General features: G+C 43.2%; 1 protein-coding gene across 11 annotated transcripts in view; it reads right to left on the bottom strand.

Annotated features, from left to right (window-relative positions):
- Positions 1-19,779, bottom strand: part of SNAP47 (synaptosome associated protein 47) — a 118,851-nt gene that overhangs the window by 70,686 nt on the left and 28,386 nt on the right. Inside the window, exons 5-6 of one of the 11 annotated variants that reach the window (XR_003998717.1) lie at positions 9,811-9,971; positions 5,790-6,939 (exon numbers count right to left, since the gene is read on the bottom strand). The exons of 6 other annotated variants lie outside the window; for them this stretch is intronic. Coding sequence is in view for 4 of the 5 variants with exons in the window: in XM_030549845.1 (XP_030405705.1) it covers positions 16,708-16,854 (147 nt within the window). In the remaining variant the exon portion in view is untranslated. 4 more of the 11 variants (XM_030549851.1, XM_030549854.1, XM_030549845.1 and 1 more) reach the window with 4 other exon arrangements.

Here is a 19,779-nt window from a genome sequence, read left to right as displayed (position 1 = left end):
GTATCTGAGGGCCTCAGAATATTTAATGTATTTATCCTCACAACACCCTTGTAAGGTAGGGCAGTGCTACTATCCCCATTGTACAGATGGGGACTGAGGCACAGAGAGACTATAGAGGCCAGATTTTTAAAGGTATTTAAGCATTTAAAGATGTACATAGGCACCTTGTGAGGCTTTCAACATTTTCATTAATGACTTGGATAATGCAGTAAAAACGTATGCTTATAAAATGTACGGATGACTCCACGCTGGGAGGGGTTGCAAGCACTTTTGATGGTTGGACTAGAATTCAGAACAACCTTGACAAATTGGAAAATTATCAACACAATGAACAAACAACAAGATGAAATTCAATGAAGGCAAGCGCAAAATATTTCACTCAGGAAGGAAAAATCAGATGCACAAAAACAAAACAGGGTTATAGTGGATCACAAATGGAATATGGATCACAAACCACATGATGCAGCTGATGAAAAGATTATCATCATTGTGGGGTATGTTAACAGGATTGTTGAATGTAAGACATGGGAGGTAATTGTCAGTAATATTTGGCACTGGTGAGGCCTCAGTTGAAGTACTGTCCAATTTTGGGACCCACACTTTAGGGAAGATGTGGACAAATTGAAGGGAGTCCAGAAGAGAGCAACAAAAATGATAAATGATTTAGAAAACCTGACTTCTGAGGAAAGTTAAAATAATTTGCCATATTAAGTCTTGAGAAAAGAAGGCTGAGGAGGGACCTACTAACAGGTTTCATATGTGTCAAGGGACCTTATAAAGAGGACTGTGTCAATTGTTCTCCAAGTCCACTGGAGGTAGGTCAAGAAGTGATGGGCTTAATTGGAAGCAAGGCTGATTTAGGTGAGATATCAGGAAAACTTAACTATAAGGATTGGTTAAGATCTGGAACAGCCTTCCCAGGGAGGCTGTGAATCCCCATAATTGAAGGTTTTAAGAACAAGCTGGATAAACACCTGTCAGGGATGGTCTAGGTTTCTCTGGTCCTACCTCTACAGAGGGGGCTGGACCAGATGACCTCTTGAGGTCCCTTCCAGTCTGATATTTCTATGATCCTGTAAGATGATGTGTGTGGCAGGACCCTTACATCTGTGCAAAGCTCCATAGCCTTTAACAGGACTCTAATGGACACCAGGGTCTGCCTGTGCAAATCCATTTGAAGGATTGAGCCCCAAGTCATTAAAAACCATTAGCTGTTCCCATATCAGAAACCTTCTGGTAAACTGATATGTATTTCGTGTGTGAGCAATTCTGTCTTTACAACAAAAAACAAGCTAGAGCTGGTCAGAACTGTTCAAACAAAAATGGTTTGCACTGAAATTTGGCCTTTGTCAAATAATTGATTTTTTTTTTTTGGTTTTGCAAAACTTTTGTTTGTTCATTTTAATGTTTTGTTCTTCAAAAAAAATCAATGGAAAATTGCGGCTTGAGTCTATTTGTTTTGTGACAGAAAGGCAGGCAAGCAGACTGACAGATAGAACCACATTTTATTTTTCATATTGCCACTGTGTAACTTTTAATTGCTTACTTAGTGGTCTCCCCCCCCCAACTTGGAACTTTATGTTTTCAAATGATTGAGGTTACAAAGAGAAACGTTCTGTTTCTGTAAAGAAGTTCTGCAGAAAAACAGGTGATACAAACCACAGCAGGATAGACAATGCTTTTGACTTTGCCAAAACACCCATAGAAATTATTTCCTCCACATTTTCCACAATAAGCTCTTTAAAAAAAAGGAGGAGGAGGGCTCAGCAGAATCTCTCTGTTCAGCATATAAACAACTCGGATGCTATGGGCAGATGTTCAAAGGTTCTCAGAATTGGCTTAACTGTTCCCATTTGAAGTCAATGTCCCTCCTGAGCACTTCTGAATATCCTGCCCTACGTGACCTCCCCCTCAAAACCATCCCTCAGTGCAGAAGAGTCAGATTCTGATTCCCAAGAACATGTGAATAACACCTTACTCCATGAATATTCCCATTAAAATCAATGCGGTAACTTACAGAGTTTGGCCGAGATCTTCAAAGGTGTTTACGCCGTGTCAAAGGGAGTTACGCGCCTAAATGCCTGGGAGGATCTGGGCCTTAGATGCTACCCAACATGAGTAAAGGGATCAGAATCTGGCCCTGAGAATAGAGATGGACCCGATCATCTGGGAATCAGAAACATCTGCAGCAGTGGGGGCCTCAAATGTCCCAGACATATACACTGGCCATTGTACTGTACCACACCTTCGAAAACTAACAGCCAGCAGCATGTGGTGGAAAACGATTCCATCCTTGATAGGAAAACCTTTCACATCCATCAGCAAGGTTTTCTGTATAATGTGACCAGCAGAAAAACAGGCCAATTATTTCCCCTCTCTTATTTGTGGTTTCCCACCTGACTTGTGGCGGTGAAGGTCATTCCTGGTTTTTTCGTAAGTATCAATTTGTTTCCCTTTTCTTTCTCTCTTTCCTTCCTAGGCATTGGCTCTGGATGATGAGCTAGACCCTGCGGTCAAAATTGCACATTCAGTCTTGCAAAAACCAGAGGCGAGCAAAACTGGAGATGCACTGGATTGGCTCAGATATGTGCAGACGTAAGGCGGCCTTGGGAAGCCTCCAGTGACCTGTGGGGAATTTACCACCTGTCATTATGGAGTTCAAACTCATTTATCGTCATCATGCCCACAAGGACATCGACTGGAAAGAACTATGCCTGTGATCTGTGTGTGATCACTGTGGGCTGAAGGGAGGTTTAAATCTGGAAAAGGGCCTGCTTGTTCATTGTCCAGCAAAGATGATTGTGTAGTCAATTGGTCTGAGCCTAGAGCACCGCTGCCTTGGTCCCTGCAGTTACTGCGTGGTCTCTAGTCCATGAAGCAAGGGGGGGGAAAGGGTTGCCATAAGAGGAAGAATGGTCATATGGTTATAGTAATAGACTGGGAGGAAGCAGAAAGGGGTTCTGTTGCTGTTTCTATAGGACACTTCCTACTTTGGGTTTGATTCCCACCTGTCACCTCTTTCCCATGTGCCCTAGGGCAAGTCACTTTATGTCCCTGTGCCTCCACTCCCAGGCTGCAAAATGGGTATAACAGTGGTTCTCACTCCTGCGAGCTGGGTCCAATAAGTTATCCCGGTTTGTGAGGTTGTCTAGTGAGGCGTGCCATAGAAAAGGCTGCTCAGAAAAGAAACAAATTCCGTATGCAGGAAACGATGTGGAGGGTGCATAACTGAACAGTGAAGATAGACAAATATCGAACACCTGCCTTATTCTATAAGCACTGTCTGCCCTTTTCACTAAATGAGGCCAGGGTCCTGTGGAATAAGTAACCAGATCCTGTATATAAAGATGATCATAAATGATATGCATAAGAGGGTGACCTTTAATATTTGAAATGTTTTGCCTTTTGGATGCAATCTTAATGTTTTAAATATCATTTTTCATATGGAAAATATATTGATTTGTGCACCATGGGCTCGGTCCCACCCATTTCCCAGATTTTAAGTGTCAGTACTGACAGGTATCCAGACTACTCCAGGTATTCAGTGTTCCTTCTTGATGGGTGGGGAAGGTTTATGAAATTGTTTTGTAACCTGGCAATAATCCACCTAAGCCAAGTTCCAGCTATCACGTTCCTACAGAAATTTCCTTGAAAGATGCTGAATGAGAAATCAACGGTCACAGTTCATGGCAACTGCACCTATGCTCCCCCTCTGTGATACAGCAAGGGCACCTACTCTAGCCTCCCAGCTTCTCAGCTATCACCTCTTTAGGGTGGAAACCTGCATCTCTCTCCCTCCAGACCAGATGTGATGTCCCAGGTCTCGAACCCAGATCTGAGAGTCCCCAGACAGCAGCTGCATCCTGACCTCCACCCAAAGTCTTCTGAAAGCTAGTAGGCCGAGTAGCTAGTTCAACTATACCTCAGCCAAGGCACCACTCATGGGAGCCCTGATTGGAGGATTGTCCAGCTCCACTGATTGGTCCAACCATGCTATTTAAGCCAGGAGGCAGCACAGGAAAATTTGTCCGAGCAACAAGGTGATTTCCTATTGTGCCTGCATTGGACCCTGCTTATGTCCAGAGCCGGCGCAACCCATTAGGCAACCTAGGCGGTTGCCTAGGGCACTAACATTTGGGGGGTGGTGACCGGATCTTTGGCCGCCCTGGTCGTCGTCGGTATTTTGGGGGCGGGACCTTCCGCCGCCTCTGTCAGGGGCACCATTTCAGGGGCAGGACCTTCCGCCACCTAAGGCACCAAAAAAGCTGGCGGCGCTCCTGCTTGTGCCCTACTGCTGCACCCCACCCTGTTCCCGATTCCTGCTCCACTCCTGAGTCCTGCCTCACCCCTGCCTTCATTTCTGTTCCCATCGTGCTTAATCCTCGCCTCTCCTCCAGTTCCTGCCCTTACACCTCACCTCCAGTTACCAGTCCTGGCTCTGATCCCGGTCTCCACTGACTCTGGCTTGACGCCTGGCTCTGGCATTTTGTATCTGACCTCGGCTCTGACCTGCAGCTTTGATTCCTGGTTCTGATTCTGGCTCGACCCCTGGTTCGAGCAACTGGAACTTAAACTAGTGCCGACGCTTGACTTTGTTCACCAGCCTGGATATCTGCTCTGCCCACTCGTCTTGAGTCCTGCTCTGACCACTAGGCCTGACCATCTACCTCCTCTCATCCACAACAGCAGCGTTTCTTCAGGCTACACAGCCTACACAGTTCCCTGCCTACACCATGAATTCAACAGCTATTCAGCCTGCAAAAGCAGGCCTGCTTTGCTTTCTCCTTAGAGGCTACGAACAGGGTAATTGCCAAGAGGTACATGATACCACAGAACTCCATCTAAGCAAGCACAATGTAATGCTTTTACCTTAAGAATCAGAGAAAACATTAAAACAATAACAGAACCTACACACAAGCTGATAAGCTTACCAGAGATCACTCCAACTCCAGAAAGAGCTCTGGTAGGAGTCTGTCCTTCAAACCCCACAGAGGAGTTTTTCTGTGGTTACAAGTTCATAACAAGAACAAGAACCCCATGAATTGGAGAGCCATTCCTTTATGCACTTTGTGTCTTTGATCCACAGAGGCAATGCCAGACAATGGTCCTTACCTCAGGGCAAAGCTTCAAAAGGCTGGAGCTTTGCATAACCGGAGGAGGTCATTTGCATTCCCCTCCCCTCAGGTATTTGCTAGGATCCCCACATAACTTTGAGAGGCTCATTGTTTAAATTAGTCCTTTGATGCTCATAACACTTCCCAAGGCTTACTTTGGTTATGTCTTCCCCAGAGAAAAGTTAAGAACATAGAATGGCCACATTGGGTCAGACCAACGGTCCATCTAGCTCAGTATCCTGTCTTCCAACAGTGGCCAATGTCAGGTGCTTCAGAGGGAATGAACAGAATGGGTAACCATCAAGTGAGCCATCCCTTGTTGTCCCTAGCTTGTTTGCCAGAAGCTGGGAGTGGACACCATCCCTGTCCATCCTGGCTAATAGCCATTGATGGGCTTATCCTCCATTCATTTATCTAGTTCTTTTTTTAACCCTGTTATAGTTTTGACCTGCACATCATCCCCTGGCAAAGAGTTCCACAGGTTGACTTTTGTTTGCTTTAACTCTGCTAACTATTAATTTCATTGGGTGACCCCTGGTTCTTGTGTTACGTGAAGGAGTAAATAACACTTCCTTATGCACTTTCTCCACAGCAGTCAAGAATTTATAAACCAAATTACATACAATCCCACAATAACACATACACTTTTTATTATTAATACAATGGACACTGAAGATACTTAAATTAATAAGGCAATAAAAATTTTCAAGGACGTTGCTGTATCTTTCACACCAGGGTTTAAAGGAAGTGAGGTGAGAAGGGAAATGTCAGAATGGAAAGCTGGGAATTTGTACACCAGCGTCATAGAGTTTACATTCAGAAGGGACCATTCCGTCATCGAGTCTGACCTCCTGTATCTCACAGGGCATAACCACCACCTAGCACCTGCACACTAAACCCAACTAAGCTGAGTGATGGGAGAATTCTGGGGCCTTCTAAATTTGGCTTCCCAGGGGAGGAGAAATCGGTGACATAGAGGGTGAGGTATATTCTAAGTGTAACTTGCTTTACACACACCAGTTCTGAAATGAGACAGTCAAACAGCACACCAGGCAACCCCTTCTTCTAGGAATCTCAATCCAACACCAATGTCCAGTGAGCAACTCTGCCTCAAGAAATATTCAGAGCAGAGCCCAAGTCAGAGACCGAAGCTTCCCACTGCTACACCATTCCATCTCTCCCAAAGCCGCCAAGTCTAGGCAAATCTATGTGTAACCCCAAATCCAACACCTCCACCGCATGGTTTCACAGGAGTCAAACTCCTTTGCAAACTAAGAAAAAGAAATTGGAAGATTGTGTAACAGCACCACCCACTGACACCTGCCACAACACACACAAATTCTATCACTGCTCTCCACCCTTTTGAATTTCTTCCATTTATTTTAATTTTGCCTGGTAAATAAATCAGGTGAGGCAATGAACAACTCCTAATATTTTTGCGAAGTAACACTGTGTTAATACATCCGCCTTTCAACACAAACCCTTCTCCCGGGAACTAGTTTTGCACTGAGTCGAACAATACATGAGAATCTCGTTAAATACCAGGGATACAGGAGTCTTTGCTAAGTGAGTGGAATGTCTTTCAGGGGCCATATATTTTGATTTCCCCGCCTTACGTAGACAGGTGCCAAAGAGCTGCATGAAGTTTGAGGAAAGAAGAAATGAAAAATAAACTCAGAAGAATGGCTGTTAAAGGAAAGGTGACCTTGCAGTTAAGGCATTAACTTAGAAATCAGGAAATCTGGGTTCAGTTCCTGGCTCCGGCATTGGCTTGTTGAGAGAGTTTGGACAAGTCAATTCAATTTTCTGTCTCTCAGCTCGTCATCTGTAAAATAGAGATTATTATTGTTTATATTGCAGTAGCACCAAGAGGCCTCAACTGATATTGAAGCTCCATTATGCAAGGTACTGTACAAACATATAGTAAGAGAATTTCTGTGCCATACAGAATTTAAATAGACAAGGGATGTCCTATGACCCCCCAGTTAACTGATGGAGAACTGGGGCACAAAATTCTCATGGAAGATCGCACAAGGCGTCTGTGGCAAAGCTAGGGATTGAAATCAGATCTCTAGGACCATAGTTACTTAAAGTATAAGCCCAGCCTTCTTCTCCCAATAGCTAATACTTTCCTACCTCATTGGGGTGTTTGTGAAGCTTCGAGCTGATCATTGAGATCAACAGTGAGATCATTGGGTGGGAAGTATTATATAAATGCCAAGGACAGTATAAGTCAGATCCTGAAATTATAAGCAATAAGCAACAGCTGACTAAACTGTTTAGGATTTTCGCTATCTTTCCATTCATTGTATGAGCTGCAATACCCATATCTATGCCCAAACCGTCAGAGTAGGCAGCACGCACTAATTAGTCTTCAACAAAAATTAGCTGGCTAACGCCATAAGTTTCAGCTTGGGGAAACAGTGTTTGAAGATTTAAAAAACAAAATCTCCCCACCCCCAACCTAGTGAATACAGGAATTTAAAATAGCACCAGGTAATGACTTTACATGATCAGTCGCTTCTGGTACAAACAGCACCAGATTTCAGGTGCTGGTTATTGCTATATTTATGTAGGAAAATGGAGAATTGAGTTGATGCCCTGGGTAGCACATGGCTATGGCAGAATTTACCATCCATGAACATCCTCTAGCAAGTGGTGAGGATACAGAGCTGGGAGACTCCCAGGAAACCCTGTCATTTATTTTCTTTCCTCCTCTCTGTTCTTCTTCCTTTCATCTAGTCTTTGTGTCTGAGGAAGGAGAAACCAGATAAGAAGTGGCATTTAACACATGAGATGTGCCATGGCCATGGGGGTTGGACTCCATGCTTCCAAGAGGAGAGTATGAAGGTTGAGGGTCAGAAACAGTTCTTAGATCGTCTGTGACTCACAGAGTTCCTTGTTTCCTGTCACAGAGCCACAGTCTGAGAGATGTAGTTCTTCATTACAGGACAGGAAGGATGAAGTTATGGACAAAAATACAACACACAGGATCTGATTCTCATTCACATTAACGCCATTTGCAATCATAACTGTTAATCCCATGTTACACAAACAACTGAACATATTTCAAGGCAGGTCTACTCTAGAGGCACTACACTGGTGCAGTTGCACAGATGCTGCTGTAGCGCGTCTGGTGAAGATGCTCTGCGCTGATCGGAGAGCGCTCTCCCATCGGCATAATGACTCCACCTCCACGAGAGGCAGAAGTTATGTTGGCGGGAGAGCATCTCCCACCGACATAGCGTGGATGTGGACAGTGCTTAAGTCACTCTAACTTGCGTCGCTTGTGGGTGTCTTTTTCACAACCCTGAGGGACGCAAGTTACTGTTACTTAAGCGGTAGTGTAGAGTTGCCCTAAGTTCACAGTAGAGAGCTGGAATTTAGTAAAATCAGCTCTGAACTGGAATCTCCTTCTCAAGTCTAAAATATGATGAAAAATATACTTGCAGCAGTATCACTTCCAATGGTCAGGCAAGGCATGCGTATCTGACTGTTTCCTGGAAAGCGTCTAGTCAGACAATATGCTGAGTACCAAGAAATGAAAGAACTAAAACTTAGATTCTAAGGCCAGAAGGGACCACTGTCATCATCTAGTCTGACCTCGGGTATAATACAGGCCATAGGACCTCCCTGAATTAATTCTTCCTTGAGCTGGAGCAGATCTTTTAGGGAAAAAAACACCCAGTCTTGATTTTAAAATTGCCAATGATGGGGAATGTGCTGCAGTTCTTAGTAAATTGTTCCAATGGTTAATTACTCCCACCTGTTAAAAATGTACACTTTATTTTCAGTCTGAATTTATCGAACTTCGGCTTTTGAAGTCAGTCTGAAATAACCCAAGGAGAGAATCAAAACTGGCTGGCACTGTGGGCCTCCCCAATCTGGAGACCTAGATTCTAAGCCTGGGGTAGCACTGACACACTTTTGGACGAGGGACAAATTGCGCAGATTGACATTTTCAAACTTGGGTGTCCAAATTTAGACACGCCTCTAAGAGGGCTGATTTTCAGAGCTGCAGGTCCTCTGAAAACATCCGTTGGAATAGGTGGTGGATTCTTCATCACTTGGAGTCTTTCAACCATACTTCTTGATTCTGATTCTAGATGCCTTTCTAAGAGAGACACTCCAGCTCAACAAAGTTATGTGCTACTTCCAGGAACTGCTTGGGAAACTCTGAGTTATACTGGAAGTCAGGCTTGAGGAACACAGTGGTCCCTTCTACCTTTAAAACTGATGAGTCTGTGACAAACCAGAACATTTATTCAGAAAACTACAAATTTAGATGCCTAACTTTAGGCACTGCCTGTGAGAATCCACAGGTCTTGAACCTGAGAATGCAGGCAACTGCTGCATCCCCAACACCACCCGATGGCTCTTCTAGTGACCAAAGAATTGGGAGTTCTAAGGCCTTACTCTCCCCACCCACAGCGACCTGACTGGAGGGGCTCCAAGGTCTCTGATTGGGCCGGGTACATAATTTAAGACAGAAGGAGATACAGGAAGTTGTCTGTGCAGAAAGGCAGATACTGTCTTATTGCTGCTACAGACCCTGGCATCCATTATCTGATCCCCAGTCTCATCCCTGGTTCTTGACTTCAACCCTCCTGGTTCCAATCCCTCAACCCTGCCACCCTGGTTTCCTGACTGCCCCGACCCTAGCCTACAGCTCTTTGGCATTCAACTCAGTACCAACCTTTGACTTCAGCTCGTTTCCTGATGGCCCTGGCTCCTGACCTGCCCATTGGCCTCTGGATCCTGACCACCATGCTGACCAGCAGGCCAGACAGAGCACCCATGTCTGGCCTCCCACAGATCCTGACTCCCCTCGATCTCTCTGTGCCTTAGTCACACCATCTGTAGAAAGGAGACCACACCTTTGAAAAGTGCTCTGAGACGGGCAGCTGAAAGTTGCTCTATTAACTACTATTCATATGGCCGTGGCACCTACAAGGCTCAGTCAAGGAGCAGGGCCCCATTGTGCTAAGCACTGTACATACATACACCCCTCCCCCGCAAATACAACATATATTTATACATTAAAAAAATTACAAGTTTGCGGTTTGGTTCTGTTTTTAACTAGACCTAACAAGCTAGGGGATGGTCATTCCTAAAGCAGCCTAATGGAGTCATTTCATAAGGAGTATTAGGGCCTGAAAGTTATTTTATTTAACACTGTTCCCTTTTCTGCCTCTGGCACATGGGGAGTTGGCAAGGCTGTACGCGCTGAACGGAGGTGCCGTAATGGAAGGGAGACCTTGGCACCGCTACCTACCCGCAATTACCTTCCCTGTCTCTATCTGTGACTTCATGGCCGTAAACAACGTTCATCACCATATAAAGCATTAAATTAAAAACACATGCAATGTGGAACAAATCAGAACATTTCCGAGTAGGCTTCCCTCCCCCCACCACCCTGAAAACCATAAGTCAACAGGACTAAAGAATTAATTCTTCACAGACGCTCCCACACTAAGCCGATAGACTCTTCGCCGCTCTAGATCAGTCCCACTCCGATAAACATTCATTTTCTAACCCCCCAGGTGCTGCCTGTGGACACGCTTAGGACAGAACGCTCAACTGAAGAGCTGAAGGATAGTCTCTAACACTTCGGCAATAAAGGTAGAAAAGATGGTCTAGTGGGCAGGGCACTAGAGTAGGCTGCAAAGGACCTCTGTTCAATTCCTCACTAAGCCTGATCTTTGACAAGTCACTTAACTATTATGTGCTGCCCTTTGACCTTCTGTAAAATGGGGATACTGGCTTCCTTATCTGATAGGGTGTGGTCGGTGAGGATAATACCCATTCGTGGTTTCAAGACCCACAGATACAATGCTCATGTAAGTACAAAGATAGGTCCTGCCTTAATTGGGTTATGGAAGCACTTACTCAAATGAGATTATTAATCTGTATTACCACAGCTCCTAGGAGCCCCTGGTCAAAGACCATTGTGCTAGGTGCTGTACACGCAGAACAAAAAGTCCCAAAGAGCTTACAGACCAAGTGTAAGACAAGGGATAACAGATGGACACAGACGGGCAGGGGAATATAAGGAAACAATGAGACAATATTGAACAGCATGGCAGGCAGTGTTCTCCGCACACCACCAACCCAACCATTGACAAGTTTTTTGTAGGCTCCATTGTACTGGGCAATGCACAGTCCCATAGGAAGAGATCATGAGCTCTTCTGAGCAGAGACTGCCTGAACGGATGTGACACACAAAGAAAGTATTACTCCATTTTACAAATGGGCAGCTGAGGCAGAGACAGACATAGAGAGCCACCTTCTGCGCCGGTGACTGGTCATAAGCAACTCACCCAAGGTCACACATGGAATCTATGACACAGTCAGAAATTAAATCCAGATCACCCATGCCTCCAGTCCAATACCTTAACTACAAAATCATCCTTCCTCACTCCATCCCGCTCCCAGCTGCTGACCTTCTCTGAAGCAATCTGAGCCTTTCCCCACTTTCCCATTAGACACCAGGGCTTCCTCCCTTTCCCCTTGACATCTCAAGACTGCTTTCTACCTCAACTCCCTCCTTGAGCTCCTGTCATGACTCACTTTCCTAAAGCTTCCTTAGAGAGTGTGGTCAGGAACCAGCCACAAAGGAATTAGTACAAACCGGAATTTAAGATTAATTCTGTTTCCCTGCTATGGGAAATGCTCCCTACATTGCAGGGGAAACCCCTACACCCCTTCCATGCATTACTCAAACCTCCAAGGTAACATCTTGATGGTTCAATGGCCAGCAGATAAGCTGTTATCTGAAAGGATGGGGGGACGGTTTCCAGCAGCACAGCTATTTCCTCTTGTAGGCATTCAGATATCACAACATGGAACAGTCACCCCATCTGGGGAGGATCCATGTCTAGTATGTAGGTGTCACAGCCATTTGGAAACGAGCCAGCATAAAGGCTAAGCAGCTGGCTTACAATGAAACCACCCAACAGCAACCAGATTGGACTGTTACATCATTAAACAAATGCTGCTCCACTTAAAACAGGAGGCAGGTTAGCTGCAGTGTGAACCCAGGTGCACATTCCGTCTCCAGCACCCTAGACCTCTCACAGCTGCACTACCAGCCTTGTTCATGCTGGGCTCACGAGCAACTTTGCCACGGTCCAGAGAGCAGCCTGATGGATGAAACCCAGCAGATCATTTGTGTGGAACTGACAGCTTCTGTCCACATCGTTAAGGGAACATTGAAAGAACCCTGCTAGAGCAGAGAAACCATGTGCCTGGTCCAGACCCACTAGTTCCCAGGCCTCATGAGCTAGGCTAGCCAGAGCTTTTACTTGACAAAAACTAGCGGTTGAACATACCATTAGGCCAAGTTACGAAATTATTTTTCTTCACCAGGCTGAGGTTTGACATAATCCACACATGGTGAAAAGCAAGTGATGCTGCTGCCATGTTTTGCTATATTAAAAATGAATCAGGACAGTGATTTCAGCCAGTGTCTCTCTCAGCCAATGTTGTCATATGCAGCCTCAACAGCTGTGGGCAGACTTACTCCATTTCCTTCTATGGAGAACAACTTGGTGTTCTCAGAGCGTGTAGCCTTGGAAACACAGTGAGCTGTTGTGAGGCTCTAATTAACTGCTTGCAAAACTCCCTGCGATCCTCAGATAATAAGTGTAAAGTGCTGTGCTTATTACTGTAACGTTTCATTGAATCCATAGGAGTAAAATTAGTTTCTACATGAAAGCCGCAGGCTGTGGCTATATCCAGAAATCACTCAGTATGCCTGGGAACTTGAAAGCTGACTATTTATGCACCAGGCAATTAGGTAGTGTTCGAAGCGTGGTTTAAAAACCCGGCCGAAATAGAACAGACTCTTTTTCAGACTAGAACTCTTATTGTTCGATTATTGTTCTCTATTTAGATTAGGGATGTGGACTCCATCGTCTTTGGCATTGTACACTTAAGAAAAGAGTGTGTCTGGCCCCAAAAGTTCACAATCTATAAGGCACAACTTTTTAGAAATGTTTTAGACTATGTACAAAGGTTATTTCACTGAAGAATCAAAAAAAAAAAAACCATTTCTTTTATGCATTGACTGCTGTATCTTTTCTCCTGTGACTTTATTATTTGCAATTTACATTAATTTTTGAAAAAAAATGGCATTTTTGTCCAACATAAAAAACCTCTCTCATTGCTGGCAATGACAGCAGCTCAAGTGGCTCTTTTGTTGTTAGGGTAGCAGAACCTGATCAATAAAAATACATAAATCAATAATAATTAAAAAAAACACATGCCAAGTAACCGTTCAAATAATTGAAAATTTGAGTACTGAGGCAGTTCTCTAGCCCACTGTCTAAGTATTCAGGAAGGTTCTGGGCATTACATCTGGGCAGAGCCTGCTCCTGGGACAGACTATTTGTTAGAATATATATATAGTGCAGATTTCCCCCCACAAATCCTTTGAATGGTCAGAAAGTGACGATGGCTGAACTGTGTATGGATTATGGTTCACTGTCAGGTATTTTTGCTGTTCTTTGAGTAGGAAGGAAGAGACCTGCAGTAAAGTAAAACCCTGAGGGTGTCTGAACAGGCTCGAGTGTTGCTTTAGGGATTACTGAAAAAGAGAGGAAGTAGAGATTTCCAAACTGAGGTCTAAAGACAGCTGTGATACACAGAGCATTTGCAGGTGGTCAGAAAAGAGCTACAGCGAGGATGGACTTGAAATGCAGAACATGAGAAGAGTGTGATTGACTTTTTTCCAAATGAGACAACACATTTATCGCACTAAAGAGACCTAAATACACATCAATTACTTTCCCATGTGAGCAATCACTGTAGTTGCCACAGAGATGTTATGTGATTACAAATGGGAGGGGAGGTGGCTGTAACTGGGTGGGCAGGCCTCCATGAGAGACACAATTAGTGGTCCATGCTACCAAAAAGACAATTGACAAAGCCCAGTACAAACAGAACAAAAAAAAAATTCACTATTTCAAGGTATTATTTTAATAAAAGTAAAGAACAAGTTACAGAATCAAAGTGAATTCCTGGCAGATGGAATTCAGCTAGACACAAAATGTACAGATCTAAAACTTTTTACTCTTATAATATTAAGGGTTTTTTTTGGCATGAACACGTTAGACCAAGGTAAACTACCGCATACAAACAGTAGTGAATTAAATGCCATAGCTAAAGCATAGCAATAAGTTATGACACAAAGAATGGTAAACTCAATCCAGTTAAGTGCAAATGTTATTTGTTTTTGGCAACCATAGTCAAATTAATTAACATTAGGAATCAGTTCTAAATCAGCACCTGGTCCAAATTTCTTCACACCAAAATGTGCATTTTGTGCAAAGTGTATTTCTAAACAAGTTTCATACAATAAATCGTTTTGTAAACATGTTTTCTCATCACATTAAGACAACAGTTACTTGGGATATTTCAAACTAAACCGGATGTGCTGAGTTACAGTGTGATACATTCTTTATGTATTTCATATAGCCTAAACATTACTACATTCAGAAATACTGAACAAGACACCAATGCATGCCAGTAACAGCTCAGATAGTGAACAAGTGACTTGCAGTTCAAAAAAACAAGACACTCAAAAATTATCCAGCTATTTCATTGGAGAGATGTGCACTATATTGTTTTCAAGACTATTATCTCTAGGTCATTTCCCATATTCTGCTTCAATTGTAGTCCATATCACTCTAAAATGGAACAATCCCATGGAAGTTATCAGTGGGGTCCCCAGTTCAAAACTTCAGCTTTTAAAAAAGATTTTATCTGTAAAGTTACATGCTGACAATTCACTATCAGCTTATTATAAAACACTTTGAAATGACAAGGTTACAACAGTTTTCTTTAAAGCAAAATAACTAGCGAGCTGTAGTAGAGAAAACGAAAAGGGTAGTGGTAAGCAGAAATGAATCCCTGTCAAGTTCTCTGCTACAGGCTATCTGGAACCTATTCTAGACAATGGCTTTTATTGTAGGAGAGAAAAGTATACATTAAATCGTGTTTAACTGATATAAATTACATCCAAATTGTGACTAAAATCAATGATGATAAAACAATAATAGTTTAGCTACATTTTTACAGCCACTCCCTTTTATTTTTGAAAGACAATAAACCAACCATGTAAGACTGGCTTTGAGAAGTCTTGTCCCCATACATCTCATGATTTTTCTTTTAAATAACTGGAAGCAGGAGGGCTGTCTACCATGTTAGTTTCCATTAATACCAAGAGGCACACACAACATTTATAGCATTGATCAGGAGACACTCAATCCATAGGTCTGCAGTACAGCTACTAGGGTTTACATGGTCCCCGTGCAGCTCTGATGGAGTCCGTATCTGAGCAGTGCAAAGAGAACACCAATCACAAGTGTATTCCTCGGAAAATGAAGGAGTGCTAAGCAATTTATGGACCTGAGCCTCCCAGCATCCAAGAAGGGTTACGGAAATGATATCAGTCATACCATGGAGAATCTGTGCCAGGTCATCATCAGATTTCTGAAAAGCTAAAACCTTTTAAGGACTTCAGCCAACCAGAGAGCATCTTATTCCAAAAATCTCATTATACATAAGCAAGGCTCCTTATGTATACAAGGTATTCCACGTGCTTTCAGAACAGACTTGTGTGCTTTAGGCAATCCTACCAAATCACCTCAATGACAATATAGTGAACAACTAATCCTCTACTGTACTTTTATTTCTACCACTGGTCATTCAGTATAAACGACAAAGCAGCTGCAATTGATCATCAAAGGATCAAGAATTCCCTTTTGGAAAATGAAAGTCTCCACTTTGCTTTGACACTTATTTTCAGTAAGCTACTTAAGTAGCAGGACACTTAGCCTGTGGCAACACTCAATTGTCCTCCTCACCGAGTGCAAATCTCACTAATTCACAGACACCTTGTCCGTTTCCATTTGCTTGCCAAAGATTTCACAGCCAAAAGCTGTGGCAAGCTCTTGTATTACTAAGACTTCATTACATAAAACCTTTACTAGTACACTGTGATAGGAATCTTAAAACTACATTTGTATAATAAGTGAACAAAGTTCTTTTATCGTTAACAGTTAGGCATGTTCACTCAACCACTAATCAGTAAAATTCAGCAACTTGTAGTGGGATGCCTGGTGCTTAGTGTGAATTGGCCAACTTCTCCTCTATCTCCGTTTTTGGAGAGAACTCGCAAGAATTGGGGGTATAATTATCTGGTATAAAGACAATTCATTGCCCCCTCATCTTCACTTGTTACGGAAAAGTTACTTTTCAAAAGCAGTAACTTAGCACGTAGCATGGACGTCAACTCAGATGAAATAACAGTATTTTATATTTAAGGATCTTCTGTAGCAGGAATTTAGCAGTCGTCGTTTCCTCACAATTAACAGTTTAAGCCTTTTTAATTTTAAAATGCCTTTAAAAGTTATCCCAGTCTGGAAATGTTTCCACATTCCTTTCCCCACAATCCCCGCCAAAGTTCCACAGCAACATTCAAGACAGTAATAGAGATGGCTCCTGTACAATCAGAAAGTCTATAAATAGTCTGTTAAAGAAAAAATTGCACAATCCCTCTCGTTATCATCCTCACTGGCTCGTATTGGTGCTACGTTAGCTTCTTCATTCTCCGGTTCTGCTTGTCAATATTCAAAGTCGCCCGGTCTACAGAGGTGGTGATGACATCAAGAACTTCGTCCTGTCTCTCCAGTTCTGTGTCTGTTTCTAAGGCGAGGCTCTTAAGTTTCTTCAGGATCTGTCAGAAGAAGAAGAGATCAAGAGCTTTTGTTGTGAATGGCCTGGACAGACTTTTCAGTTATCTTCAGATGTGAAGAGCAACTGTAATATGCAAGTTTTAAATAATCAGATCCTACCTCCATATGTCCAGCAAAATGACAGGGCTAAGATTTCCACCATTTAATATTACAGTGCCCCAAAGTGGGCTCAATGCCTGATGGGACACGCAGAGATAATGTAATTGTAGACATGATGCAAATGGGGCTAGAACAACAGAAAGGACGGGGCGAGTAAGAGTGAGCGTTAGAGCAACAAAGTTACACTGTTTCTCAGTTTAGGCACTTGTGCTTCTAGCTGACTCAGTTATAACTGTAAAAAGCAACAGAGAGTCCTGTGGCACCTTATAGACTAACGGATGTATTGGAGCATAAGCTCACTACTTGTGAGCACTACGGAAGTAGAGAGTCTACAGGAACAATTTGAATGATCAGCACTGAGAAGACATTCCACTTGTGCAAAAGGTCCCAAGGTGGCTGCAGGAGAAGCGGACAAAGAGGGCACTAAAATGGGAATAGTCAGAGGAGGAAGAGAGGGGTCACACTGTGAAAGATTGTATTGAATACTTGGGTAAGAGTAGAGTTGAATAGGTCTTAGAAGGTAAAGAGACCAGTTGTTTAAGCATGATGCAGTGAAGAAGGGGGACATGCAGGGATCTGAAGGGGAAGGAGGGTAACATGGTCAGAAGCAGTGGAGCAGGATCATATTAGATAGATGGGAGGGGAAGAATGTGGGTGTCAGGGATGTCAGAGAGACTACTTTGGGGTCATCAAGATGGGAAATAGCAGATACACTGACTGCTACACTATCCCAGGCCACAGGCAAGAGGCCCACTCAAGCATTATATTACAAATAAACCAGTTAACACTACACTTAGCAAATTACCACTCCCTCATGTAACCATAAGCAAACACCCAGAGAGACTGCAAGGTAGCTCCAGTGATCCTCTTTTATGTAGTGTTTGGAAAAGCTCATGAGCATTGTTTTAGATAAGGAAGAAGCCTCTGAGGTAAGTGTGAAAAAGCCAAATCAACACAAATTTAAGGCCGGGAAGGTCCATTAAGATCATCTGCAATGACCCACTAGGTCTTTACCAGCTCTAATTTCTGTGATCACATATGGCTAACCCCCCAAATGGAGATCCAAAAGAGAAAGCTAAACTTCCTTGTGTGAACCTAGTGTGAACCAAAGCCATTTGTCCAGCCTGGCTGATCTTCTGACAAGACTCAGCTACCTTTCCTGACAGATGTATAAGGAGGGGATTCGGAAAACCTGCCTCATATCACGGGGATGGAGAACTGCGCTTCTCAATTCCCCTCTACTAGAAAGTGGTTCCTTCTGCTGAGATGGTGGCCCATACATGTCCTGATACTGTGTGCAACAACAGAACGTCACGACACTCCTTGGCTAGAACAGGTGTTTATTCACACCATAACAGAATCTGTGGAAAGACCATTCTCTTTAGGTCCTTTCACTCTGCTTATCGCTATGATGTGATGAACACCTAGACAAGACATTCCTATTTATGATTCTGCTGTCGATCCTTGAATGACACAGTGTTAATTATTAAAGGATAAACCATGCCTGTGTGGCTTCTGTAGGAACAAGAATAGTGAAGAGGAGGACAGTCGTTCTATTTTCTCTTCTAATACCTGGCACCACTATTATCTAGGGATTTCAAAGCTCTTTACAAATATTAATTTATTAACCCTCTCAACACCTCCAGGGAGATACTGTAGGTAAAGAACATGGAGGTCACTTCACCCACACCTCAGATCAAATGCAGCAGCTGTCTAGCAGCATGCAACTACACTACACATCAGTCTGAAACAGGAAATGAGGATTACTCTATCCAATTGGAACTGGAGGAGAAATTTACAGACATAATTTAACTACCCAGACTGGAGATCAGCTAGGGCCCTGGGGTTTTATAGATGGAGCTCCCATGGCACTTCTAGTAAATCACAAGTGGTCAGAAACTTAGTTTTACATCTGACTGGAAAGATGGCCTCTCCAGCAGCACAGTACCCCCAAATCCATGCTGAGGCACTGGTTTAGTGCAAAATCAGGTGGAGGAATTCCTCTATTGTCTCACCACCACTGTCTGCAGCAACCAGGCATTCAAACAAATCATCTTATTAATTTGTTAAGCATCAGTGAACTCAAGTATTGACCTGGCCTGACCTAGTTTAGCTTGTGAAATCAATTGAGATCACAGCACAAGGCAGTGGGGCTGCTGGTATGCCAAGTGGAGGCTCACACACATTTACAGATTAACAGGAGGTGGCACAAGAGAAGCCAGAAGGGAAAGAGAGGCACTTTCCCACTCCCCAAACAGAGTCACCAGTATAATTTATAAAATAAAAATGTGCAAAAACAAACAGGTTTATTATAACATCTGACCTATTAGTTTTAAACTTGATTAATTTTGATGTGCTGTAGATTAATTCAAATGGGCTTAACATTTAAAATACCCAAGAAAGAACAATAGTTTTGAATAGTTTAAAATATGAATGCCACTAAAATGGAAACTGAGACAGCTACAATGCTCTGTTCACTTTACCTGCCCATTAGGGTCTGATTTGAAGATAAGGTGGTGATGTGGTTCATTTTCATCCACTAATTTCCTTTGTCGGCATACTGAGAGTCTGGTAACAATTTGCTTAACCCTTTGCCTGCTAGCTGCACTGCAAATTCAAGTTGTGTATGGGTGTGGTTTTCCTCGAAAGGTGGTCTGACATAGTTAAAATGCTGCATCTACTGCTGCCCACATAAAGATGGTTGGAAAGATTACTAAAGTCAGTGGTCTGGCCAAACCTTAAAAATGGTTGCTACTTTTGCGGAGCAAAACAATGACAAGACGTCTAGTCATCAATGCACAAATTCT

This window comes from Gopherus evgoodei, chromosome 2 (assembly GCF_007399415.2).
Source record: "Gopherus evgoodei ecotype Sinaloan lineage chromosome 2, rGopEvg1_v1.p, whole genome shotgun sequence".
Classification (NCBI taxonomy): domain Eukaryota; kingdom Metazoa; phylum Chordata; order Testudines; family Testudinidae; genus Gopherus; species Gopherus evgoodei.
The sequence above is the reverse complement of the archived record's forward strand: the minus strand, read 5'-3'. Positions and strand labels throughout refer to the sequence as shown.